General features: G+C 40.6%; 1 protein-coding gene across 1 annotated transcript; it reads right to left on the bottom strand.

Annotated features, from left to right (window-relative positions):
- On the bottom strand, positions 1–25,966 carry SPECC1 (sperm antigen with calponin homology and coiled-coil domains 1). The gene is made up of 5 exons (XM_009580674.1): positions 25,663–25,966; positions 3,638–5,205; positions 1,561–1,768; positions 838–911; positions 1–269 (listed from the first exon to the last, which is right to left on the bottom strand). Exons 1-5 carry the CDS (start codon positions 25,700–25,702, stop codon positions 78–80), a joined length of 2,082 nt encoding a protein of 693 aa, XP_009578969.1. The 5' UTR covers positions 25,703–25,966; the 3' UTR covers positions 1–77.
- Between the last annotated feature and the right edge of the window lie 620 nt (positions 25,967–26,586).

Genomic DNA, 26,586 nt, shown 5'->3' with positions numbered 1-26,586 from the left:
ACATCCAAGCCAATGAATAGTTATTGACAAAGCACTGTTTGCATGCATGTTAGCAGTCACAGAGATCAAATCTTAGCCTAAGTAACCAACCTGTTGCTGCCCTTCACTTCATCCAGCTCCTTCTGCAGTCTGGCACTCTTCTCCTCTTCCTCCTGAAGCTTCCTCTTTACCACACGGAGCTCCTGCTGGGCTTCACACTTAATATCATTGGCTACAACCACTGCAGTCTGCAGATCAGCTTGAAAACGCCTCCACTCTTCTGTATCTTCCTAGAAAGAGCAATTAGAACCCCAAACTGTTTGCTGTACAATGCACCTACTTGAGCTGAGCACTTAATTATTGATCTCTCTTTCAGTGATCACAAGCAACCAGGATTTCACCACAATTTCAAAATGATGCCGAGGTCAGACTAAATACTTGCCTCTTTACACAGTACCTACAAGATTGCCAGAGAAGAAACCGATGCTAAGCTCTCCATTCCAAAACAAAAAGTACAATCAAAGTTCTTCCTATAGCTATTGATTATTCAGACTTGTGATACTACTCTAAGCACTGTTGCTGAAAAGAGCTCATTGCTACTGATGATTCATGAAGAAGGAATGGCTGTTCCAAAGTAGCAGAAGTTCATAGGTAGAAAAAGCAAAAGCAATTTGCAAAGGATGTATTATATTTTTCCTTCACAGGCAAAGAAACAGCTAGAAATGAGTGAAGAGAACGGAGAAGGAAAAGATGTAGAAACAACTTTCTACAATTGTTCTAGAAAAATACAATGCTTCTCTCAAATCCAGTATTGCAATAAAAGCTTAGCTTAGCTTTGTCATGGAGACTAAGCCTTACCTTCATTTGCTTAGTCAGAGCCTTCAGCTGTCTCTCTGTATCTTGTTTTTGTGCTTCTAGCTTCATTGCTTTACCTAGGAACAGTAAAAAAGGGAAAAGATTATTAAACATATAAGGGTGAAAATGGGAGAGCAGAGCAGCCTATTTGGTTTTGCTTCTAGTAATGCCACTAAGACTAAACTGAAATTACTCTGTCAATGATCAGGAATGGAATCAACAGTATATTTGTTACTCAATCATCTCTGAAACAGGTTATTATTTTGAGGCATTAAACCAGACTCTTAAATTCACACGTGCAGGATCACTTACTCGGCACAGACACCTCTGGAGCACTCGATGCAGCACTGGCAAGCGAAACGTGCCGCTCATTCCACCAGGTGGCAGCTCCCCTTCCACAACGCGACAGCAACCCCGACTTTACAGCTCTTACTAGTGCTTTTCCCTAAAAGCTCTTTAAAAGGCCAATAATTCCAGTTTCTAGAAGGCGCAATACATCCTTTGCTGAAGAATGAGGCTTGGAGACTGTCTCTAATATTATTTCTACAGCACTAACTGTTAAAATAGTGACTTTTGTGCATGAACAGAAAGGATTGGACAAAATTGGAATATTTCTAAAGTGAGGCTCTTGTCACACATATCAAGACATGCCTCGTCCTCCCTGTTGCAGCCATAACCGAGCCTCCAGAATAAGTTCACTTCAATCCTTTTTTCAGCTCCACCTACTTTCTAGGTCACTGATGAGCTGGTTATTGTGAAGTTTTATAGCACGATGCTGTTCCACCTGGTCCTCCAACTCAAAAATGGTCTCTTTCAGGTTTTTTATATCTGCTTCATTCTCTGATGTTTTTTCCTGCAGCTTCTGGCTGGTTCTGCTCAGTTGCTCAGCCTGCCGGTCACACACCTCCTTCAGCTGACCACACTCATTCTCAGCCTGGAATGGAGGAAAGCAAGCTGCAAGTCTGTCTTTATTTCTTAACAGATATCACTCATTAGAGATTTTACTGGGTATCTCATGGACTTAAGAATTGAACCTGTGTTCTAAGCATTGTAAACCTGAAACCTGAATTTCAATGCTAATGAGACAGTTTCAGGAAACATAGACGAGCTATGAATGTCAGTTTTCTTTCCCAGTCATAAAGATAATAAAACAAGATGCTAGAAAGGAAATTAAATTTTCTGTATGATGACCATAATTCCAAACCAATCTCTGCAGGTAATGAACAGAGAGGAATGATATTGCTGGAAAGCTCCACATCTGTTCATGTATTACGTTATGAGAGTGATATCACTGCCTTAGGGCCAAGATGACGATCAGTTTGTCCACATTAACAATTTTACTGCTTGTATCATGTGCATTTTCAATGGATTGTGAAAACATACGTAGTAGAGCTAGCTACTGCAGATAAGTATATTTTCTGGATATAGGACATCTGGAATTACTGAAGAGGGAATCTGCTGCACTTCAGTTTGTTGGCTCAGGCCCACAGATCTATGCTTCCAGGTTTGGGGGAGATCTCAGAGTACGAACAAGTTATGGAAAAGCAAGGTGTAGGCTGCCAATTCAGTGAGTAGCACTGGCACAGCCTGACTGAAGGGCAGCCTTACAGAAGCCTGTGGTCTTGTTTGGGTGTCACAAATAGCCAATGATTCAAAACAGCTTAATTTGAGGGAAAGGAAGAATAAAAAGAAGGAAATCTTTTCTGTGGTTTCAAAACCAAGCAATAAAAGTTTGGTACAGAGTCTGAGCACTCAGCAGTTTTTCATTTATTCTTCATAAACTGCAGCTCTAGCAAGCACTTGGGAGCTTCCTCTACTAACTCCATTTGCTGTGGTCACCTATTTAAGCTGAAAGGACATCTGGATTTTCTAAATCACTCGAATCATGGAGGTGCTTTTTGGCAATGCTCTCTTCCTCTGCAACTAGCCAATTTTACCGTGCTTCTCATGATCCCCTCCCCATACAGGAAAGGCTGCACACACTGACTATCACTCTTTCTGCAGTGTTAGGACATAATCACTGGCTTGTGCTTTATTAACACTTGTTCTATGATGCCTCACATTTCAGCTCTCTTCTCAACATCCAGGATTACACAGGCAAGTAATTGACTTAAGCTTGCTTGGAGACTACAAAATAAGGCAGAGAAAAATTGTTCTAAAATAAATCTTTTTTTGCCAGTGCTTTACCTATCACAAAACAGAATACTTCAGTTGTGTAAAAATATTTTAGTTTTATGAAAAGAATCTCATCTGGAGCTTGACCGTGCATCATTAGTCATGTTGCTGTAAATACCAGCTTCTCTGAGCATTAGCTCATGTCCTTGTGTTCTCATGACCAATGACACCTACAGTTCAATACTAATTAATAATGATTAATTATTCATAATTTAATATTCACTGCTAACTACTCATGCCCTTCTCTACCTGGATTACCAAGTGATTTTCACTAATATTTGTTCACATAATATCAAAGTAATTTTTTATTGACCTGTTCTCTTGCTCCAATTTTGATAAACACAGTTCTATTTACCAAAACAGTAAATTCTGCAGAAGATATTAGGGGAAATTAGTTTTGAATTTATAAACACAACTATGCTCACAGTTATTCCTGGGAAAATATGCATATAGCAGCAGAAACAGAGACAATATCATAGGACCCCAGCTTCCATTCAAAATAATTAATGCAATTTAAATCGTGGAAACTTATAATCAATGGCTCAATCACAATCTAAAGACCAACAATCATCTATTTATGGAAGGACAGATAAACAACCATTGTATTTTACAGCTGTTACTACGTTACCTTAGATAGCAGACCCTGAATGTGCTTCAGTTCACTGTTTGCCTTCAGCAGCTCCTGTTTAAGCTCAGTGCAAGATGCTTCTAACTGATCCTTTTCTGCATGGGCTACTTTCAGCATCTCTTGCACCTCAGAGTTATCAGTAGTACATCCCATCGCATTGATTTCTGCAGCCTTTTGTTTCTCACTCTCTAACTGAGTTTTGAGAGAGCCATTCTCAATTTTTAGACCTTCTAAGGCAATTTTACAGTCCTCTAGAGTTTTTGTCACTGTGCTATTGCTCTGCTGTTCCACTTCTAGAAGTTTAAGCAGTTTCTCATTTTCTTCTCTCAGGCTTTTAATCACCTGCTGGGCATCTTGATGTTCCCTTTCTAAGCTTCGTAGGCTGCTGGTTAACTGTTGCTGAATGTTAAGCAATTTCTCTCGTTCAAATTGTGCTTTCTCAAGAACTTCTGCACATTTCTGTTCCAGTTCAAGGACCTTCCCCTCCTGAGCTCTGCTTTCTTCATTCTTGGATCGCTCTTGGAGGAGAGTCATTAGCTTTTCATTTTCCTGGTTCAGCTGTTCTGCTCTATCTCTATGTTGATGAAAGGAAGTCTCCAGGAGAGCTTTCTCTTCCACCAGCTTCTCATTTTCTGCTGTCAGCTCCTGCACCATTTGCTGTTGATCTGACAGCTCCTGCAAAGTGGCTTGTAATTCTTCTGCTGTGCTATGGTGATTCTCCTCCATTTTTTGTATTCTTTCTGTAAGAGAGGCAACAGAAAGGTCACTAATATTGTTTGGAGAACTTCCTGTAGTGGAGCATTTGGAACCTTTGAAATGGTTGCTGTTGGAGGATGTTGGCCTGGAAGGTACATCTGCTATATGTTCAAAATCAGATGCATCAGGTGACAAGGAAGCTTTAGTTACGTCACTGCTGGAAGAACCTGAATTGCGCAGTGCAACCCCATTCACATGCTGCCTGTGCTCATCCATTTCACCTCTCGACACATTTTTTGATGGGCTTCCAAAACTGGATTCTTGGGTAGTTGGGGTTGGGAGGCTGCTGTCACCTCCACTGCTTGTTGTTGTGTCTGAGAGAGGTGAGTTCTCCAGATAAAGCAGTTTCTCTTTCAAAACACGATTTTCTTCTCCTAGGCTAGCAAGCTCTTTTTGAAAAGTCCTGTTTTTTTCCTGAAGGGTCCGTATTAATGGATCCATGTCAACAGGTGATACTGTTTCTAAATTTTGGTTGGAAGCACCCATTCCTTCCATGTTAAGTGGCCCTTTCTCTCTGCATTTCTTCAATTCACAACGGAGTTTGGTAATTTCAGAATCTTTCGTCTTTGCTTCTGCCAGGAGTTCTTTAACCTGAGATTCCAGAACAGCCTTGTCACCAGTTTCATTCTCTTGCTTGGACTTGCTAGTGGGGCGCACGTGTTTAGTAGGAGTCGGTGTACCAGAAGAGGTGGGGCTGGGTTGTGTTTTCCTAGTATTGGTTTGACCACGCAATACGGCTCTCTCTCTGGATACAGATGATGATATTTCCCGGGGTGCTGGAATCCCTGTGCGCCTTGCAGCTGAAACTGTTCCTTGAAGAGAAAGAGATGAGACAAATTGAGCTAGTTCATAAAGAAAACAAGTCACACGACAACAATGCTAGAGCCTAGAGCAGTCTTGGAAAACACACCTGAGTGTTTGAATAGGTTTAGTCATGACTGAGTGTGCAGATTCATGTTTCAAGGCTTGTATTACTTTGCATTTCTTCCTCTCTCACCCCCACAAAGAAACACAGTCTGCTGAACTTTTCCCCAGTGTAATAATATAATACATAGATGCTGCAATACATGAACTGCAACCCCCAATACCAGGATATTAATTATTTGAAAATAAAAATTCTTTACACTACTTTGTGGAATGCTGAATTTAAACCTATTAATTTCGAGGCAAAAGTTCCATAACTTAAGAAAAGATACCATCTTGGGGGGGGGGGGGAAATGTATTTTTATCACACGTGAGTACTTTATTGCACACAAAACTAATGTATTTCCATTATGTTTAGTTTGTGCAGGTCATCATATAAAAGGTCTGAAACATTTATGTTGACTGCAGATTCAGTGAAATACAAAACTCTTCCTGGCACTTCTAACACTAAGACAATTGTGTCGCTGCAGCTTCTTGCAGAGATGGATGAGAGATTTTTCATGTTATAAATTCCTGTCCTCTTACAGAGGAAGAGCAAAAGGAAGTTAGAAAGTTGATGCTGTTCTGTTTGGTGGTTGTGTTTTTTCCCCCCACCAACTTAATGCAAAGCATTATGTGATTACAAGGGAAAAAGTTTCTGAGTTGCTGATCTTCATCTTCCAAAGCTCTCTCTTGGACCATGGGTACTGAAGAAACAATAAGAGCCATCCTAACCATGAAAGTGTTAACAAGCTGGTTAAAGAAAAGAAGCTGGTTCAAAGGGGAGGTATTACATGCCACTGCAAGTGGCAACACCATGAATTTAAGAAATTCCTGTTTTCAGAACCTTACTCAAGAGGAAAAGCCCTAAAGAACAGAGCCATAAAGTTTTGGGATACAGTACAATGAAGAGATATTGCCTGATGTAGCCACATAAACAGGATGCAAGGGCCAGTTATGCAAACAGAAAGGGCTAGTGAGCCAGTGTTTGCAATAAAAATAAGTTCCAGAAGCACTCTGGGGGGAAATCCTAGAATCAATTACATGTCTCCACGTTTGGGAGGCTCTCTTTGCTGATACACATGTGCAGCATTCACAGAAAATCAAAGAGCAGTTAAGACCAAAGGGGGAGCAGATTCCCTGCTGCACAACCGCATGGCTACTGCCTTACACTGCAAGCAACTTCCCTCCCTTCCCTTCCCTTCTTCACACATCGAAGAAATCTCTCTCAGTAATGCAGGGCAGTAAAGGGTTAATATTAACAACACCCTCCCTGTTTGCTCAGCATCTCTTTTGAAGAATGCAGTAGGTTTATAAACCCCACACAAACAGGAGCCCCTCCTGCCCTCTCCCAAACAAACACACTCTGCAGCAGGCACAATAAACACGGGGAGACAAAGAGCAGCTGAAGAAAAGACCCCTGAACACAGAGGCGCTGTGCTGGGAGGAGAGCACAGAAAGGGCTCTGTGATGGCAGGGGCACGATAAGGCCAGAGACAAAGGCTCCAGTGTTTATGGGAAGAGATAGCAGGGACAGTCTGGCCGGACAGCGAGCAGCCCACACAGCTTCATTTAGTCATCTACAGCTGGAGGCGCCAACATATCGAGGCAGCTCCAGGCTCCCCGGTGAAAAGTGCAACGCAAGCAGAGAGGGGGGATTTTCCACTGCAACTCGGATGGCTGCTGGTGCAACTCCAGACCTGAGAACTCATTTCAGTTGTCAGAGCTGAAGGCCCCCAGCTCACTGCTCAGTCCGTTTCTTAAACCTGAGGGCTCCCAACTGCCAAGATCTGGCACCTGTAAACCGCATTCACACTGAGTTCAGCAGACAAGCAAAGCTTTTAATGTCAATGCAGCTAACACCGCAAGATGAAGGACAACAGGGAAACTGAGTGGACCATGATGTGATGTGTTGCTTCCAGCGGAGAAATACCAGCTCAGCACAGCTCCTTCTTGCTCAGAGGCAGAGGTTCACATGGGGATTCACAGGTGTCCAGGCGAGAGAGAACAAGGCCTTGTTTGAATGTGTCTCTTGAACATACAGTAGGACAAGTGCCCAGAGTAGAGAAGCAGTACTCACACAAGCTATAATCATACTACAGATTTAAGATGTAAAATACATATTACAAATGGCCACAGATGTTCTTTGATGGAGCCTAAGGGGTAGATTTAAAGCCTTCTGTTATGTCTTGGACTTTTACTCAATCTGAAGGGGTTTTCTACTGTTATCACAAAATTTTATGACAAAGCAAGTGCCCCTAATAACTAATCTTTTTTTTTTTTTTGCAATGCCCAAACTAGTGCAATGACATGACTTGTCATCTGGTCAGCACATGACTGGGTAGTGTTATATAAGTAGTGGGCAGTGCTGACTGGGGATTATTATATGTGTTACAAGAAATAATGATGCTACTACACACTGGTGAAAATTGCATGGCACTGAGAAAACCACCTTTCCTTAAGAGAAACGTAGCACTTCTGGTAGCAACACCAGTGTGCTTCTAATCGCCACCAGATGACAATTGCAACATAATCTTGAGCAATGAAAGACGTATACGTAAGGATAACAATTAAGCATATTTAACTGGGATTATCTGCACTTCACCAGCTTGCCAATCAGTGCAGGCTCTGAGCTTACTCAACTTGTCCCATGTGTTTTGTAAGACTTGTTCTTGCTGACTTGTTCTGTCATAAATCACAAAGCATTTGCTATTCATTAATAACCATTAACCTACCTGTTTTTTTCATGACATAGAAGTGTTTATGTATTTTCCTCTCTCCACTCTCCAAAACAGTGCCATGCAATACTAAAAAGCCAGAGAGCCCAGGAAAGAAACAGTTCTCAATGCATATGTATGTTGATTACAAAGCACCAAAGCAAGTATAAGCACTACTATAAAGTCTATTTTATGGGCGACTCCCCCTCTGAATGACCTTGAAATTGAGCAGTGTAGCAGTTATAAATGGAACTGCCAGTCCCACAGCCCGAGGCACCCACAATGCAGGAACTGCATCTAGGGCTGTACAGTCACCCCGGTGACCTGATTAGCTCGGCACCCCACACTAGTTATAGGGTATGGGAGACTCCAGACAGACACAAACCTGCCAAGCTGCAGAACCCATTTGATTTATGCTGCCATTTAAAGTGGCTGGCATCATGCACAACTTTACTTCTTAGAAAGTGCTGCTTGTTTTGAGCAGGGAAGAGAAAAACAGTCAGCCCTGCATCTCAAAGGAGACATTCCAGAAAAAAAAAAAAAACCCAAAGCCATTAAATACCTTTCTGTTTGGTCAAAATGGTGCTACTGCACATCATTCCTGTTTTCACTGTTCATCCACCCTGCCCAACCTGTTAGCTTAACTATTCTCTTGCCAAGTTTGAGCACAACCTCTTTCCCACTGTCCCAGGTATCCAAGCTCAGGCTACCTCTGACCAACAGCATATTTAAAAAAAAAAAAAACCCAAAGCCATTAAATACCTTTCTGTTTGGTCAAAATGGTGCTACTGCACATCATTCCTGTTTTCACTGTTCATCCACCCTGCCCAACCTGTTAGCTTAACTATTCTCTTGCCAAGTTTGAGCACAACCTCTTTCCCACTGTCCCAGGTATCCAAGCTCAGGCTACCTCTGACCAACAGCATATTTCTCATTCCCTTTGCACCATACCTAACCTCCCATTCTCCCAGTCCCACACCCACTCTGCTAACAAGCTCAGCTTATGTTGCCCCAGTGCAGAGGAACTGGGAATCACTGATTAATTACTCCACTGAGAGTTATTGCCTGAAAACCTACTCAGACTGAGGTCACCTCATCATCATGTTCCTCACCTTGGCGCCCAGTAAGAACTCCTCCATTTTCAGTATCAGCCATACTATTCAGGTGTGAGGAATTAAACCTTAACACATCTATAGAGCTTATAATTTTCAAAGTGCTTTAAAATTAACAGCTATTTGACTCACATCCTCTGAAACACATAATTGTTAACTCTGGGTTACAGGACAGGGAAGCAGAGAGAAATGAAATGCCTCACCCAAGGTCACAGTAAGTCAGTAAGGATCAGGACCCTGGAGTTTCTGGCTGGCGGCTTGCTGTGCAGCTTTATTGTTTGCACCACTTTCTGCCAGGGAATACTCGCTGACTTTCCACTGGTGTCAGAAACAAAGTGGGACTTTAATGAGATAAAAGTTGACCCCTCATGATGATCTTTAGCCAATTTAATCCCATTTTCAGCATAGCTACAATGTTTTTCACAGAAGGAAAGATCAGGATTACTCTTCAGTTTTTCCACATAATGATCTATATTTGATCTAAGCTCTCAGCACCTGCCACATCAGCTCCCACAGGGCATCCACAACCAGAAGAAAATGGACTATGGAATGGAGAAAACCATTTCCCAGTCCCCCAAGGTGGAACACATAGGACTGCTGTTCAGAAGTAAATTCCATGCAGCATGGCTAATGTAATTACAGTGATAGCAGGGTAAGGGAGAGTAAGTAAGGGAGAGTAAGGCAAACATTTTACCATAGTCACAGGGGCGACACGCATAACATTTTGGAATGAAGATTCAGTAAGTTTATCTGCCTTCACACTCCATGTGCTCTGAGATAGCACATATCACTGTCTTCCCAGTAAAGCACTAGCCTTGAAGTTACATTTATTTTACTTGACTCTTAAGTATAATTAACAGTTCAAATAACCTGCTTCTCCAATCCCAGAGCAGAGGAAGAATCTCAGTGACTTCATTTGACCACAGAAACATCTTTGGAAATGTTCTAATTTCTGCCCTGAATCTATTTTTTAGAACTGAAGTCAATGCAAGATTATTTGCCTCTGGCCTTTGTGCCATTTGTGTCCCCACAACCTGCCCTTTTCTTAATCCTTCCCTCCATCAACATATTAATAACCCAAAGGTTAATGACATAGGCTTCTGCTGTTCCAGGGTCCGAATTAACAGTGAATTTTCCATTTTGTACCTCTTCCTAAAGAAGAAACTGTCAACTCTTAAGCTAAGAACAATAAAAACACATTTGCTTCTTCAACATATTTAAAAATCCATGTTAGTAATTCATTCTTCCATAGTTTAAGCAGGTACTAAGTCTCCTGCATTTACAGTTCATCTATGTAATTTAAGCATTCTGATCACTGATTCATTTCAGAAAGCATTTCAGTCATGTAAGACTAAAGCATGAAGACAGATGCATCTTTGGTGTGATGTTTTTAAACAATGGATACCTTATTTGAATTGCAAGGGCAGGATAACAAGAAATAAAAGAGAGCTATTCATAGCACTCCGCAATGTTAAAGTCATACGTTTCAAAAAGGCAAACTGTTGCCTGCAGACAAGTTTGTACTCTCACGATTATCTGCTGCTCTAGGAGGACTGTTACATCTCTCTCATTCCAGCTCCTGCATTTGCAACAGACCAGCTATTTCACTGTCTTGCGTCTCTTTGCCATCCCTCCCACCTCAAAAAGGGATAGCGAAACAAAAGAGATAGCAACAAGAAATTATGGGCTAAGTTATAGCCTCCCTGCCAACAGAAGACTGTAATCTTCCGTTGTTCTGGAATTCTGTTCCCATGTACTAAGATATTTTAATAAATTTTGCCATCTGAACAGAACTTAGATAGAAGAGTGATTCCTGCGATACCTTGCGGGAAACGTTAATATAAATCAAGTGGGCTGCAAGCATTTTGTAGAATGGCTAAGTAAAGAGAATACTATTAACAGCCTATGCTTGTACAGCTAATAAAAAGACTTATTAAACCTCCCCATACAATTTTACTGTGCTCTATCATATATAGTTTAGCTGAAATAGGTCCTTCTTATCAGTTTTGGTTTTCAGCTTATCCTCTGGCTGTGACTTCGGTAGATCCTGGACTCAGCATGACGGCACTTACGCAGGCTTTGCCGAGATCTTGCTGAGGATCCACAGCAGCACTGATAACCTACAGCAACAGATAGGTAATGCCGGCATGCATTCATACATGCTCAGTCTTGCCTGTGTAAGGTCCTATTACTATTTTTAGCCAACATGGAGTTTCTTATGCAAAATAAACCTGGGTCACAGGTGTACCTAGTGTAGGAAGCCAAAATACAGATGTCTACTGCCATTTCAGATGCCCATTAGGTGTATTTAAAATACCTTCACTGAGCTGAAAGATTTGACAGTACCTGTAGGAGTCCTGTCCCCTGCTCGAGAGACAGACACAGAGCAACTGGGGTGTCTGAAGACATCTAGAATGCCACTAGACATTGAACTGAACAGTCAGACTTTCACAACAGATTTACAAGCTGGCATTACAAGGCAGGTAATAGCAGCTTTCATGTGCCATTTTCAAAATTACTCCAGTACCCAAGTACCACTTAGGTGATTTCCAGCCACACAACGAACAACTTAACACAATGTATTAATATGTGACTTCATGATATCGTTGATCTGAATTTAGTCACAGACAAATCAGAAAAGATGGTGTTAGCCTGGAGCCATTGCACACTCGTTGACTCCCTACGATAAAGAAGTACATGTTACAGGGAGCCTAGCCATATTTTCTTTTACTCAGAGTAAAGTTTTCAAGAACCTAATTAACTTGGTGTTTAAAATCCATTTTCCAAAAGTGGCTAAGCCACTAAGAGCTCAAAGCTTAACTGAAAGCCCAGGTGACTTGGCAGATCACTTTCACCCTGCTCCAGCATTGATCCCGAGACTGACATTAAGACTGATTAAGAGTGAACTAGGAATGTCCTTTGGGAAATTATGACTATACAGCACAGAAGAGGGATTGGTGTACATTTGACTCTTTTAAAGTACTTTTTCATTAAAAGATTTCAGAGTTTTGCACATACATCTACTTCATTAGAATGCTTTATTTTTCCCTGCACTTTTTTCCCTTTGTTTAAGCAAATGAAACCATTAAAAAGCAACTTCCCTGCTAACCAGAGATCTTCTGATATCCTAATTAACAGGAAACACACTGACACATTTTATGGTGACATGAGAAAAAGCAAACTGCTTTCAGCATAACTGCTGAAAAGTAGGGCAGATATAACAGCAACCCTTACCTGTGCTGCTGTGCTCTTTCATACAGATATCTACAGAGGCAAAATTCCTATACATGTTCTTCCACGTTGTTTAATGCTCCTATTCTTAAACCTCCGGGCATGCTAACAGTAAGACAGCTTGATAACAAATACTGAATGGATGCACATAACTAAATCAACTCATGAAGAAGATCCAAATCAGTTCTAATTGCTTCTTGTGGGTTAGAAGGAGAGTGGGACTGGATGCAGGCGGCCAGATTTTCAAAGAGATATAGGTGCCAAGAGACATAGATCAGCACCTATTGTTATTTTCAAAACTGCTTAAGCTGTTTAGAAGTTTATATTTGAGAGTGAAATGTCTAAAACTTCTGGTCCACCATCAGCTTAGGTAAAAGTCAGGGTAAAGAACGACGCTATTATATTGTGACAAACTATTACGGCTTGATCTCCTCAATACACAAAGAGAATGAGCTGAACGGGTTAGCTGTCAGCATTTTTCAGTGACCACAGTGTTGGGATACTCCTTTGGATAATCCTCAATAACTCAGAAGAGCATACCATTTTCCATCTCTTTTAGGGTTGTCCTGCAGAAAGACAATGCTTTCTGTTACCTGGTCTTTATGCAACAGCAAACTAAGCAAACCTAGGCTTGGCCAGTCACGGTTCTCCTGAGTTAGTCTGTTTGTAGAGTATTAGTCATAGAGCCAACACCTTTACAGGTCAGCAACTCTTTGGGAAGGTTCACTTGGACTCCACCTAGCTTTAAAAAAGACAAGGAGATGGCTGCAGAATAAAGGTGGTTTTGACAATCTAACACTAATTATATAGAAGAATCTGCTCAAATAAGGCGTTCTACTCACTTAGCAAACACTGAGACTAAAAAGTAATTATAACATGAAATCTTTTTTCTGAAGAATTTTAATGGCCTGTTGGACCATCTGGACTGCCTGACTACATTCCCTGTGGAAGAGGTACAATGTGCAACAGGAGGAAAAAGCTAAAAAACTTAATGCAAAGATTTTGATCTATGTAATCATTGTGGACAGCGTAGGGAAGCAACTCAGATATTTGACACAGAGGAAAAGAGTAAGAGACCAAAGAAAGAAATAAAAATTACATTACAAAGTATTAGGGAACAAGATATCTGTATTTGAAAAGTTACACTACTAGAGGTTCCAAAGAAACAGCAGCGATAAGCATCTCGATCTGAGTAATTCCTAATTTAAGACTAGAGAGACCACTGACATTAGAGCTGAATACTTTGTAAAGGTTGGCTTATTTTTTGTTTTAATTACAAGATATGAGTCTAGAAATCTGGGGTGCAAGAAGCACACAAGAAAAGGCACTATTTTGGTAACTGAAAGACTAAGTCATGACAAAACTACTTGTCATCAGTTTAAATCTGCAGATGAACTACTGGTAGGACATTCTTTTGAAGGGTGGCCACTAGAAGAGACTCTCCCATGGTAGGAATGTTAACCCAATAGGAGAGACAACCTTATATTTGAAGCACTTCCATTTAGTTCAAATTTTAGCATCTAAAACAAGCAAAAATGTACAGGTGTACTGTCCTGTACTCTTAGAATCGACAAAAGGCCCTATATACACTGTCCCGTTCAGTAAGTTATATTGTGGTTTTAGAAGAGAAAGTATCTACAGAATCTCTGCTGCACAATTAAGGAATTTCTTAAAGATCACAAATATTTTATTTTCAGCTTGTTGGATTCACCCTGATAATAACTTTGTCATCTAGTTCCTTCTTACATAGAAAGTCAGATTTAACTCTTCCAAAAAAGCGTTAAAATGCAAATAGAAGATCAGCTCTTCTCAGCATCTGGTGGTTCCAAGCTCTTAGCACAGCCACAACAAGAACTGAAGCTCAAGTTCACATTGTCACAGCTCAATGCTATTACAGTGGAAACAAGGTTGCATTCAGAAGGTAAATGAGATGAGATCTGATCAAAATCCTGTTCACAAAGTCTCATTGTGAATTTCAGCCGACTTTGTTTCCTCCTTATGGGCCTGTTCACATACAATTCCTCTCTGAATAACAGCAGGAGTAGTTAAAGTCTCTTTACCCTGAGAGACATGCCAGTGTCCATACAAAAGAGTTCCTCTGAACATTTCTTATGCTATTTACTTGGGTTTTCTGAAGGTTTGTTAAGTCTCAAATGAAAACTCAAGCCTGGATATGCAACTCTTGAATATAATAGTATAAGAATAATATAAGAATACCCAGTACAAAAACAGTGCAGGTTGTACTGTAAGAGGGAATTTTTGCTCAGAAGTCTAAGGACCAAAGATAGATCTGTGAAATACACTGGCAAAGCTAAGAGGAGGCAAAAATTGTTCTATGCCTATGTATCCTTAGCTAGCATGCCCAGTCTTTGCTTTCACAAATACAAATTTCCCTTTCAAATCTGTTCAAGAATCCAGGAAGCATCCAAGCGGCTTCACTGTGCCATAAGCCCCCGGCACCCAGAGAATCATGAGGGTACCACTGCGTTCACCTCTGAAATGAGGTATACAAAAACCCATGGAATAACCAAATAATGCACATCATGTCTGCCAATGCAGGTGCAGATTACAAGTGTAATTGCAATCTACCACTGCACTGCTTTGGATTTCTAGAGTACCCAGCAACCTGGCATAACAAACATTGAGACATCCAAAGCAAATGGTCTAGCAAATGTTCAGAGAAACTCTATATCATACACTTACTGGAATGTCCCCCCGGTAAACCCAAGCCTACTTTTTTGGGAACTGTTAATACCAGCGGGCCTGCCAAAAAACTTTAGTCACCCGCTAATTATACCCCTTGTCTACTCCCCTCACAAAAATGACTAAAACTTTCTATATGTAGCATTACCCCAAAATTAATCTGGTAGAAGTTACAGAAATCCAGAATTTCTCTTTTTTAAAATAAAGTCACCCCTACTTGCTGCTTCTTTTTATCCAATTTTACAATTTCCACAACCATCACAGCTCATGATTAAAAAAATATAATTTTTATATTCCTTAAGAGGGCCTTGACTTTATATACTTGTGACATTAGCACACCAAAATTATAGGGATTTCTGTGTACTGTGACACTTCCTGATTTTGTTTGTTCTGGAACATTTCCTGCCTATGCACCTGTCAAAACGAGATGAGATCAGGTATAATCATCTCATACCTACAGCAAAATGAATTTTAAGCCAAACTCTATTCTGGCATTATTTTAGACAACAACTGTTCAAAAAAAAAAGAGAGAGAGAAAAAAATCCATAAACGTGAATCTTTCAGTGAATGCAGACAAAAGCCTCTGGTGTTTCACTGAAAGAAGGGATTTTTAGTTTGTGATCTGGTTGGCGAGTTTGGGGTTTCCTTTGTTTTCCTACCTGCTAGTTTTAAGGCTTCTGCTGTCCAGAAGGTGGTTAGCAACTGCTTTGGGGGACATCCTTGAAGTTTACTAACACTTCCCCCAGGAAGCTGTTGTTCAGAAAAAGCAGTGGATTTGCTCTGAGGTAAAGGCAGAAAACTAATTTCTCAACTCATATGGCTGTACTAGGATTATTCCTGAAATAAATGACTGCTAGCTGGAGTAAGAATCCCAGGATTTTCCTTGATTCTAGCTTGCAGGCAAGTAGATAATTCTCTTCAGCTCAGAAAACAGCTTCCCAGCTAATCTAGCCCAGAAGTTCATCACTCAGCCATTACTGGGTTAACAGTGGTGACAAGACAGCTGTACTTCAATTTCTGGAAAATACAATTATACTAGATAGAATACCAGTGTTGAGTGTTTCAAGAAGTACAAGAAATAAAAAAAGCTAACAAACAAAAAACCAACCCTAAATCTAACCATATAAATTCAGTTAATAATGGTCATCATAGAGTATCAAGTAGATACATTCCTCCATATTCACTGCATATACAATGGCTGTCACAACTGAACATTAACATCTGATCTCTGGCTGGAAGTTAATGAAGAAGAGTTACTTAAAACTTCCTGGTCCAAGAACCCAATAGGAAAGAAAAGTGAAAAGAACCCTGCTCCTTCCAGACAAGTCAGGTGCTGTGGATCACTCCTCTAAGCTACCAAAATCTACCTGACATCACATCTATAAGCACAAAGGGTAACCAAAAAGCAATTTTAAGTGAGGAAATGCTTAATATCAACATTTTCACAGTTAGAAGGCTAATTTATTCAACCTGTTTATTTAGCTGTTCATGAGGCCATGCTGTGAATTGAATCATGGAACTGATTTGGCTATAAAAATATCTGCATGTTTCCCCCCTGCCTTTCGCTTTCTTTGTTAAAGGCAGATCCTGATCTAATTCACTGTCCTTCCCATAACACTTCAGTTTGTACCAGTGAGTGAGCAGCAAGCCACTACAGAGGAATGGAGAAGCAGAAAATGCCTTTACACAGCACTGCTGCTGAGTGCTTTGTATTAGGAAACCATGACCTGAACCCTGCAGTTCAGGAATGTTGCCCCACACTTGGCCAAAAGGCCAGGGCTGTCGGAGCCAAAATAACTTCTTTCCTCATGAATTCTCAAACCCTGCTAAGCCAGAAAGAGTGGGGAAAAAGGGATCAAAAATGGAAACATGAAAGGAGGTTCCTCCTCCTCTTCCCCTAAAAGAGAGGGCAGAACTTAAAAGCTAGAGGCCTTTTTTTTTTTTTTAAATTGTTTGGTTAATGCTTAATAACCAATACGCATTGCATTGGTGTTACAACTGCCTTTTGTTTACTAAAATCTGATGACCACATAATAAAACCAGTTTTATTGTCATTTCCAGCCTGCTTCGGTGGGGAAAGGACTGCAATTTAGTTTCCACAGCTCATCCAGAGCTATACTCTGTCTAGTATAGAGATAAGGGAGCCAGCTAGCACTGTCCTGAATAGCTGATACTAGGAACTGGGCTGAAATCATTAAAATTATCAACACAGGATGAGAGCATCAAGAAAAGAAATGAGACAGAAGAGGAAAGAGGAAGAAATCTCATAACATAATGAGATATTTATCTATAAAAAGTTGCCCACTTCAAAGCAGGAAGAGCTTCAACTCCTTGGTAAAAAAAAAAAGAAAGAGCTTTTAATTAAAAGATCAGTCAAAGATTTTCCACAGTCAAGCAGCCTCAAAGAAACTATGTGTGGAGGAGGCTGAGAGTAATTTCTAACATGATTAGTCCATTCTTCAAACTCAACAAGGTTTTATGAAAGCAGCATTTCTCAAGATCTAGAAGATAAGAATTGCGGAAATATCCTCAGTCTCTCAAAGAGCACTATCTTTTCCCTTCTGACGCTTCCATCCTCACCAGCTTTTGCTCAGGAAAAGCCTGGAGAAATACTATCAGAGCTTTGTGTCTCCCACCTTGGGGCAAGATAGATTGTAAGCCTAGGACCGATGGATGATCAAATGGATACTCAGCTTCGGGTTAAGCAAAGTTACTGCCGTTTACTTTAGAAGGCCTGGAAACATAACATGAAATATTGCTGTACATTGCTTTAGCCAGCCAAAACCAGGCTGTCTTCTGCACACAACCTTCCATTATACGAAGGTTTAAAAACCTTTGAAGATTTAAATAAATTGACCCTCTCTTTCCATTCATGGAATGATATTTGCAGGTGGGGATGGATATGACACCACTGCCCTATCCTTTTCCAGCATTAGAATACCAGCATTATGGCTGACATTACATCCTGTTGGGAACAAGACCACTTCTGTTTGGTCATATATAATTTTTTTATGCTTTTCTTTGTGTTTTCTGAGAAAACAGGATTTTGACAATTGGCCCTTGAGCAGGTTAAATGTTACTATTTCTCTACAGGCTGCAATTTAGCAACTATTTTATCATGTCGCAGATAGACAATCACCAAGGCTATTGCACTCTCAGCGAGCTGGTGCTGTGAGCTTTCTCCAAGCAGAGAATACCAGCCCCTGCAATGACTGGTGTTCATGGAAACTCATCCCCACTTACCAGCTGTTAATTGTGACTAATGGACCTTACTGCTGAGCTGGTTCTGTTCTGCACAAGCATAGGGAATTACCCCTGCTTTATTTCAGGAATCATATGCGGTTTTGTCTATGACAGTAAATATTCAGATATACTTCTGAAGGTTTTTCTCTTCCCCGTCTTGCAGAGAACCAGGTTCATGCCAACAAATTTATCATTATCCACACCCTTGTAGAAACAACCCCTACAAAAGTGATTATATGAGGCATAATTACATGGTATTATAAGGATTTCTACACCTTCAGTATAAATGCTGCAATGTCAAAATGCAGATGACCTTTAGGGTGTGAAAAATACAAAAGAATATCCTCCAGATGCAGGGAAGAAATGACCTTTTCATTTTACTTTGTTCATGTTAATTAAAACAGCTTTCTATCCTTAGTGCAGGATGGGATTTCTCCAGTCTGTTGGACTCGTCAGAGAGAGTTCAAACAGTGATGATCAGGAAGACAATATGCTCAGTTTCTACCTTTTTCTCTATGGCGTTTCAAAAGCATTACCTTGGTGTGTTCACATTTGCTTTACATACTCCTATCAAAACAGCTGTGTATTAAGATGCTTTTGCACAAACCTATCTAAAGGAAACCATTAAAGTAAAAGGCAAAATGACCTTTTACCTGTAAAATGTAAACAGGTCAAAATTAAAAGGCTGTAGGAAAACCATATGGCTTTACAGGTTTTTCTGCTGAATTCAAGAATCCTACTGCAATGTCCTGAGGCAGAAGCTGTGTAGAAGGGCAGTGTCCTCAAAGATTAAGAGTTTGCTCAATAACCATTTTGTCTTTTTTTGAAGTAGCCTTTATATTTTCAGATATCATCCTAGTTTAGAAATGGAACAGATCATTGAAAGCAATCAAAAGATAACTAATTACATTCATCAAATAATCCTGAATATTGTCACCAGTCCATGGCAAAGAAATGCAAAAGAAAGGTTAAGGATAAAATACAATTCAGTAGGGGAAGAAAGAAAAGTCAGCCAACATAAGCACAGTATGTCAAATGACTAACTGCACCCTGTCCCTAGAGCCCCTTTCTATACATATGACTTCAATATCAATAAATATGACTTCACTGAAGTTATGGGTAAAATTCTTATTTGCTTCAGTAGTGTCCTACTTTCACCGATGATTTTTAACAGCATCCATGAGGACAAGAATATGAGAGGAACATAACTCTGGTCACAGGACATGGACATATTTACTTAGCCCCTAATATTTTTCCTAAGCAATTCAACAAATTCCAATCAAGATACAAAAACTACACAGTTCTTTCATCTTGGTAACAAATGGGAGAATATATATCCTTGTTTCAGCCAACACATCCCCTATGCATGCTCAGAACTGGACCCTGCAAACTCATGTTAGCCTTACATTTTCCCAAGGGTGTATTTTTCCAGTTATCAAAATCAAATTCACCTGTAAGAACTTCACATTTAAATTTTGCTGTTGATAAAAATATACAGCTTTTAGTTGTGTGCTACGCAGACTGATTAAAAAGGCAGAAAACCACAGTTCTGCTGTAGTTCTATAGCCTGAGAGAACTGACCGATGAGCACAGATCATACAAGCATACTCTGCCTCAGAACATGCAATCCATATCTATTGATCCTGATCGAAAAACATTACTGCTCCATGAAATATAATAGATAGAACATTTCAAAAGAGATTGTGAACACACATCTACTTTGGATTATGGGAAGAAAAAAGTTGATGCATGGAAAATCCAGCAGTGTCTATTATCATCAGAGATCCTCAGTTTTATATAATCTTTAATCATCATGCTCAAATTGCTTGGACATACAGCATGGGAAAGTATCAAAAAAATAATGAAAGTATCAAAGATTTGTCAACCTGCTAGTGGCAGTCTGTGAGAATCACAGAAAAATCCAATTAAGTCCTCTTCAAGCAATACAGTGCCAATGAAATCAGAGAAGTACTTTGCTTCAGTTTTACAATTTCATGTTGTTCTGAAAGCTCCATCCTCTGTGGAAATCAGGCCATTTTATGAGGAGTAAATTAGTAAAACAGAGGAGGAATTGAAAAGAGAAAAAAATAAAATCAATTACTTTGTTGAAATACTGGTAGAAGCTCCAAAATACAGGACTGCTTCTGAACAAACTCTTGAATACCTCCAGGGCTCTGGCAGGTTTCAATAGGAAGACCAAGGTGCAATACTTGCTCAAATGTCTTTGGCTAGCTTTATAGCTTTAAGATCTTGAGGAGTCAAATATAATGCAAACAAAAAGAAGCAAGCTTTTTTTTTTCCTCCAAGGCCAGCGTTATTCTCTCCTTCTTTCTCCCTTTTCCCTCACTTGAGTAATTTAATATTGTGTCAGAACCAACACACAATCACAGCCATCCACTGGCTGTTTCCTTATCACTCTGCCACTGTCAAGCCAATTGCAGCACATTAACTAAACTAATAAAACAGCTCATTCAGTAAGATTCCCAGCAGAAGCTCCCTGCCTCCATCCAAGACAAAACTAAATGCATAAACCACATCCTGCTGCGTGCCATGCCCTAAAAGTTCTTGTAAAAGCTTTGGTCCTGCCCACAGAGAAAGCACTCCCACTCAGCACATCCTCCCAGCCAATGCTGAAAACTGTTGTAACGGCCCTTGCCTTAGCGTAGGAGAACTTACTGATCTCTTGCATTAATTTAGCATTTATTGGCCTCTCATTTTAGAATCAGGGCACCTCAGATTATCATTTAACTCTGCCTCAAACAGATAATTTCAGAGGCAGCAAGTTAGTCATACTCATGACTAAATTCCTCTAAGAGGCCAGTCCAAATTGTGACATAGTCTTGGCTGTACTCATTTCACTGGCCTGCAGAGCAGAAAAGACTACTGCCATTTGACATCTGTTTGTCAGTATTTCTGAAATCATTTAATAATGTCAGTCCAGTCAAGTCACATCACAAGACTAATCAACAGAGCTGGCCCTAACTGGCCTTGGAAGAGAGGCTTAAGTCAAGTAAGAATTACCCTCCAGAGGAAAATAAACTTCTTCAATACCAGTTTAATCAGCAGTGTGTTACTACTCTGAAGAATGACAGCATTTGTAAAACCCTCATGCAAGAATGACTCGTGGGAGGAAGAGGTGACTAAGGAATTAAACTATCCACTGGAGAGCAAATTGTGGTTTGCCGGCTCCACTGGGAACAAAAGGTCTACGGCTTGCTGTCCGAGCTCGAAGAGGACATGACTTGCTGTCGGTATTTCCATGAAAGCTGTTATGTGATTCATTAACTTTGCTGGCCCCTCTCTCCTCCCTCCCTTCCCCCCACAACATCATTAAACTCATCTGTTCTCTTGAGCTCTTGCTTGGCAGAAATGGTGTGCTGACATATAACAGAGTTAAAATGAATGGCTCCCATGTTTAGAAGAAAGGAGGAAGGGAGAGAAGCAGATGAGAGAGATTAAAGTGAGTACCCAGAAAAGATCTGACTACACACCCCAAAAAAGAAAAACAGAAATCACAAGAAATAATGTATTTCTACAATACCCTTTATCTTGAAAGTCTCTGTATGTTTTACAAACTACATATCCTACACTGAAGAATCCCTTCCTCAAACATAAAATGAAGCCACCCCTAGGCCAAGACAAAACAGACATAAGAAAACAGATCAATACTGGCTTAGTGTATGCACTGACATTTGACATTCTCATCCAAGCCATGTAAGCATGTTTTACAAATAAGCACAGTCCCAAAAAAAGTCTAACCCTTGGATAACCCCACCCGTCACCTTGTTCCAACTAGAGAAGTTAACATTTCCCATTCAACTGCTTCTTTCAAGAAAGTTTTTGTATGCATTGAGTCATTTTTTCCACCTCTTCCCAAAGATATTAATCATCGCATCACCTGCAGATGTTTAGAGGATAAACAAAACCCCACCATCACCCTGTCAACCAATGTCAAACAATCTTAGCACTCCCGTTCAGAAATACCGGCTGCCTCACTGTTTCCAAGGCAAACTAATGTTTGAAAGGCTTGTCTCAATAAATACTAGTGCACTGGATAACATTGTATTCTTCCATAAAACTGCCATGAAATGTTCCCACTATTTCCCAGGTGCTCTGGCCTGCGTTTGTGTATACTGATGGTTCCTTTAGCTTGAGGCAGCCAGTCTCAGAAGCAGAAAACTAACTTTCTACTGACAAACTGCAGCAACATTCACTATTGTTTTACATCTTTTTCTGCACTACTTTATAGGTATTTCATTCTAAAACCTCCACATGCTTTATAAATATGAATATTCAGAGCACTCAGGTATAGCAGAAAAGTGACCACTTGCAAGTAGCAGAGTTTTGGCAAACAAGCGATGCAAACTTGGGTCACACACCACAAAACAAAAGTTCTTACAAATTATTGTAAAAGTGGTTTAAAATAAGTTTTAAATTAGAAGTCAGGGAAAGCCTATAGAATCTAACATTATTACAAGCAATCTCCTCAAATCCTTTTTAGACACTCGTACACTCTTAGCAAGATGTAGATTAACTTAAAAAGAGATGATATTGGCCTGTTACAGAGTCTTGTAAATCTTCTGTTTAAGACATACCCATTAGACACCAGCAGTGGATTACTTTGCAAGAAAGACACAACGTAGGATGTCTTCCCTTTCTCTGTCTTCACCTCTCCACAATCCCCTCCTCAGCTAGCTACATTTCTTTCCTATTCCCCTGTATTAACCTGTTAGCTTCAAACTGCTCAGCTTGGGGGCAATAATTTCCTTCCTGTTCCTCGACAGCACTGACCAGCCCACCCAGAACTTGGGGTTGTCACAGCTGTATCTTTATATCCTGAATCTTGATTGTTAGCTGTAGAGTCAGGATCACTCACATGGGCACTGTCAGACTCTGAAAGTGTTGCTTCTGGTACCTGTATTATTTTATTTAGTTTTGAAACTAAAATATATCTTTGTCATGGAACTGTAGCCTTGTTAACCAAAAGCTGTGCATCCCCATGTCCTGTTATTCCTATTTACACTCAACAGGAAAACCTGTTAAAGTATATCATACTCTCCTAAGTATATGAAAATAAATATTTCACTCTAGGTTATAACCTATATCATAACAGAGGCATTTAGGATCAGATTTTTAAAGACTTCAGTGTCCAGTGACACCAATAGGAGGAACAAGTGTTTTAAAAATCTGTCCCCGGTACCCCAGGATGGTAAGTTTGGGATGAAAGACTTACATATGAACCATACAATGTCCATAAAGTTTCCTGAAAAGAAAAGAAAAATAAAACAAGATGACCCTGAATATCATGCTCAGGGAAACAGGTCAAGATTTGATTATCTGTAGTTAAAGCTGGTGCATGAGCTAGATCAATAGAGAGGCCTATTCCTGGGTTTTATTTTGGTTATTCCAAAAGGACCAAACTTAGAGTACCACAGTTATTCAAGATGCAGGTATTCCTGAATGAGAGTTGAATTAAATTAATCCAAGCAGAAACAAAGCCCACCACAGATACCTCCATGTATCACATTCTAAGGTGAAAAACAAGTTTTTGCATCCTAGTTGTCAAAAATCAACACAAACTCTGTTTCAGATATCTTTACGTTATCCTCTGACTTCCAAAGCCAGAGCTCTCACAAACAACAAGGAATATGTTGTCAGAATTTATTTTGTCTGCAGGAATGTTCCTGAAACTTTTTTCATGATTAAACAGAGTTTTGAGCATGCAGTTCAGTACAAAATGCTCTGTGTTTTTCAGTCCTTTTCATACCTTACGAACAGTGAGGACATAGTACAGCCTACACTTAAAAACTGAGAAGAGTTTTAAAACTGTTTAGGTGCAACAGAAGCATAGCCCTTTCCCCTTCAATTAAAAAAAAAAAAAAAAATCACAGGACAAGAGAAAACAAAGGATGAGAGAGATTTTCAGAACCCACAGGGGGTCTCTGCACACTCATTTATCATCTATGTTAATAGTAATAAGCTGTTCAAAATCTACCACTGGCCCTGCAAAATCAGAGAAGTTAGCAGTGTACCTCCCCATGCCTTCATCCATCTCTCCCTTAGTTTATCATTAGTATTATCCCTCCTCAAATGACAGTAACATGTTTAGTTCCAGCAAGACTTCTATAGCTGGCAGTGGCCAGTGAAATATAGATTTCAGGGGCTGGGGATGTAGGCAGCCATACTTTCCAGCCTAAAGTTTAACTTTCCCTTAGGGCAGCATTTCTTCTGGTGACTGCATACTGGCAGCTTTTGTGTTCTTCATTAGCCTGCTGATTAACATACTGCTAGAGAGTTCTCCACTACACCTAACTGCTGTTCCAGCACTCACTGGCAGATCTGTTGTGAGAGATCCTAGAGTAGCAATGCAGCGTTGTCTGCCTCTTGCTTTTCCTCACAATACTAGAGATCAGGTACATATGTATTTGCTTTTAAAACAATAGCTACATATGCAATCCGAAGTTATAAGGAAACCCTGATCAAGCAATAACTTTAATGGAATTTTGTGAATGAAATTCCCATGGCAACAGTAAAAAACAGAGTGCCAGGAAATACAACTGATTCCAGTTTTCTGTATGTTAGACGGTTCTAAGCTCGAACAGAAGCTAAGACATAAATAGCAGAAAGCAGTGGGCCTACTCTTTTTTCCTCATTCAGCATTTGAAGAACAAGTAAAATAAATCAAAAGGCAACCAAAACAGTACTACGGCATCAGAAACAAATTACCAGCCTTTCTAGTGTACAGTATAGACATTTGGCACATGGGGAATTAGATATACCTGATACTAGCTCTTGGCTTTCTATAAAATCTGCTTACTGATTAACATGCAAAGCACTACACTTCTGAAAGGACAATGGTGGGAAGACCTTCCACAAAGGCATCATTTTGAATTCTAAGGCCTGGAAAATTTCAGGCCTCAGGCCACGAACACTGGTAAAGGCTAACACAGCCAAGCTGCAGATCCTGACAAGTTGTACGTGCATCACTAGATAAGCTTTGTAACTTTTCAGCTGCATCATGCAGACTGTGTAAAATAGTACCTGTCAGGCATTAAGGTCCCTCCCTTGTGGGCATTCTGTTCCAACCAGCATAGGATTTCTTTCAGAAAAGCTTCCCTAAGGACGGTGCTGTGATCTCAGGTACGGAGCAGTAACAAATAGCATTTACAAGGCACAAGCTAAACAGCAGTAATTTCTCTAGCAGCCTCGAAGCCATCAGCATTAGCTATGACAACAGCCTCTCTTCCCACTCAGTGGGACGCTGCGGTTAAACCCCCCGAGAACAAAACCCCATGCCCTGCAGTAACAGCCCCGAAAGCCGCAGGCAGCAGCCCCGGCTTTTCGCACGGTCCGTACAGACCTTGGTCGTTCTCCTCCGCTCGCCCCGGCTGGTTCCCCATCTTCGGTCACTCCCCCGGCTCTTCCCCGAGCTCCTCTAGGACCCCGGCGGCCCGCTCATGCTCGGTGCCAGAGGCGGACCTGCCTCTATCTGCTTTTAACGTCTACGCTTCAGTCAACTTAAAAAGGGAAAAAAAAGTCAGCTCCTTCCTAGTTCCTGGCACCAGGAACAGAGCCTGCTGCTCATGCTGAAGCAGCTGTGGCTCTCCCTCCTACCTCATTACAATATTATGCACTGAAGGCCGGCCTGTGCAGTTAATTAGCTGCCTGACTGCTGGAATAAAAGGAGGGGGAGAAAGAGAGGCAGAGAAAGAGCGAGCAGCTCGCAGATAAAGAAAGAGTGACTCAACGAGCAGTGCAGGCCACCCAGGGGCAGCAGGCGCACACTGCAGGCGGTTGGAAGAAAGGCACCGGTTTTAGCAAGCCCCGCTGAAGCCGGGAACCAAGCTCCACCACGGACAGGAGCTTAGCTTGGAAACTGAAGCGGGGCTTCAGTGCCCCAGCACCCACGGCTGCAGAGGGGTGAACGGCCAGAGAGCTGTTTCTAGGCCGTACGCTAGTGTTCAAGTTAGTACACTAAATTTCAAAACAAAATACTGAAATGCAGCTGAGAGTGAAGAAGGGCAGAAGGACCCTTAGAAAAGACAAGAGCGGCCAAATGCCTCCAAGCAAAGACAAAATTCATTTTGCCCCGATTCACAACACCCGAAGCATGCTTACCGTGGAGCAAACGGACCCTGCCCATAGATCTAAGTACACTGTTAAGTAGACATATACTTACGCATCTGCTTAAGGACAGCTCTTAACTAAGCTGTCACAAGAACTAGGGGACCAAATTTCAGAAGTGCTCAGCATCTTCTTAAAACTTAGATACCTAAAAGATGCT

Source organism: Fulmarus glacialis, unplaced genomic scaffold (assembly GCF_000690835.1).
Source record: "Fulmarus glacialis isolate BGI_N327 unplaced genomic scaffold, ASM69083v1 scaffold15676, whole genome shotgun sequence".
In the NCBI taxonomy this organism is placed as follows: Eukaryota; Metazoa; Chordata; class Aves; order Procellariiformes; family Procellariidae; genus Fulmarus; species Fulmarus glacialis.
This window is presented reverse-complemented; position numbering and strand designations above follow the sequence as displayed.

Bases quoted from the DNA above. Each gene is read 5' to 3' on its own strand.
- SPECC1 (XM_009580674.1), bottom strand. From the start codon at position 25,702: ATGGGGAACCAGCCGGGGCGAGCGGAGGAGAACGACCAAG. The intron at 1,769-3,637 runs GTAACGTAGTAA...CCTCCATTCCAG, and splicing joins TTCAGGGTCTGCTATCTAAG to GCTGAGAATGAGTGTGGTCA. The intron at 912-1,560 runs GTAGGTGGAGCT...TACTGTTCCTAG, and splicing joins GCTCATCAGTGACCTAGAAA to GTAAAGCAATGAAGCTAGAA.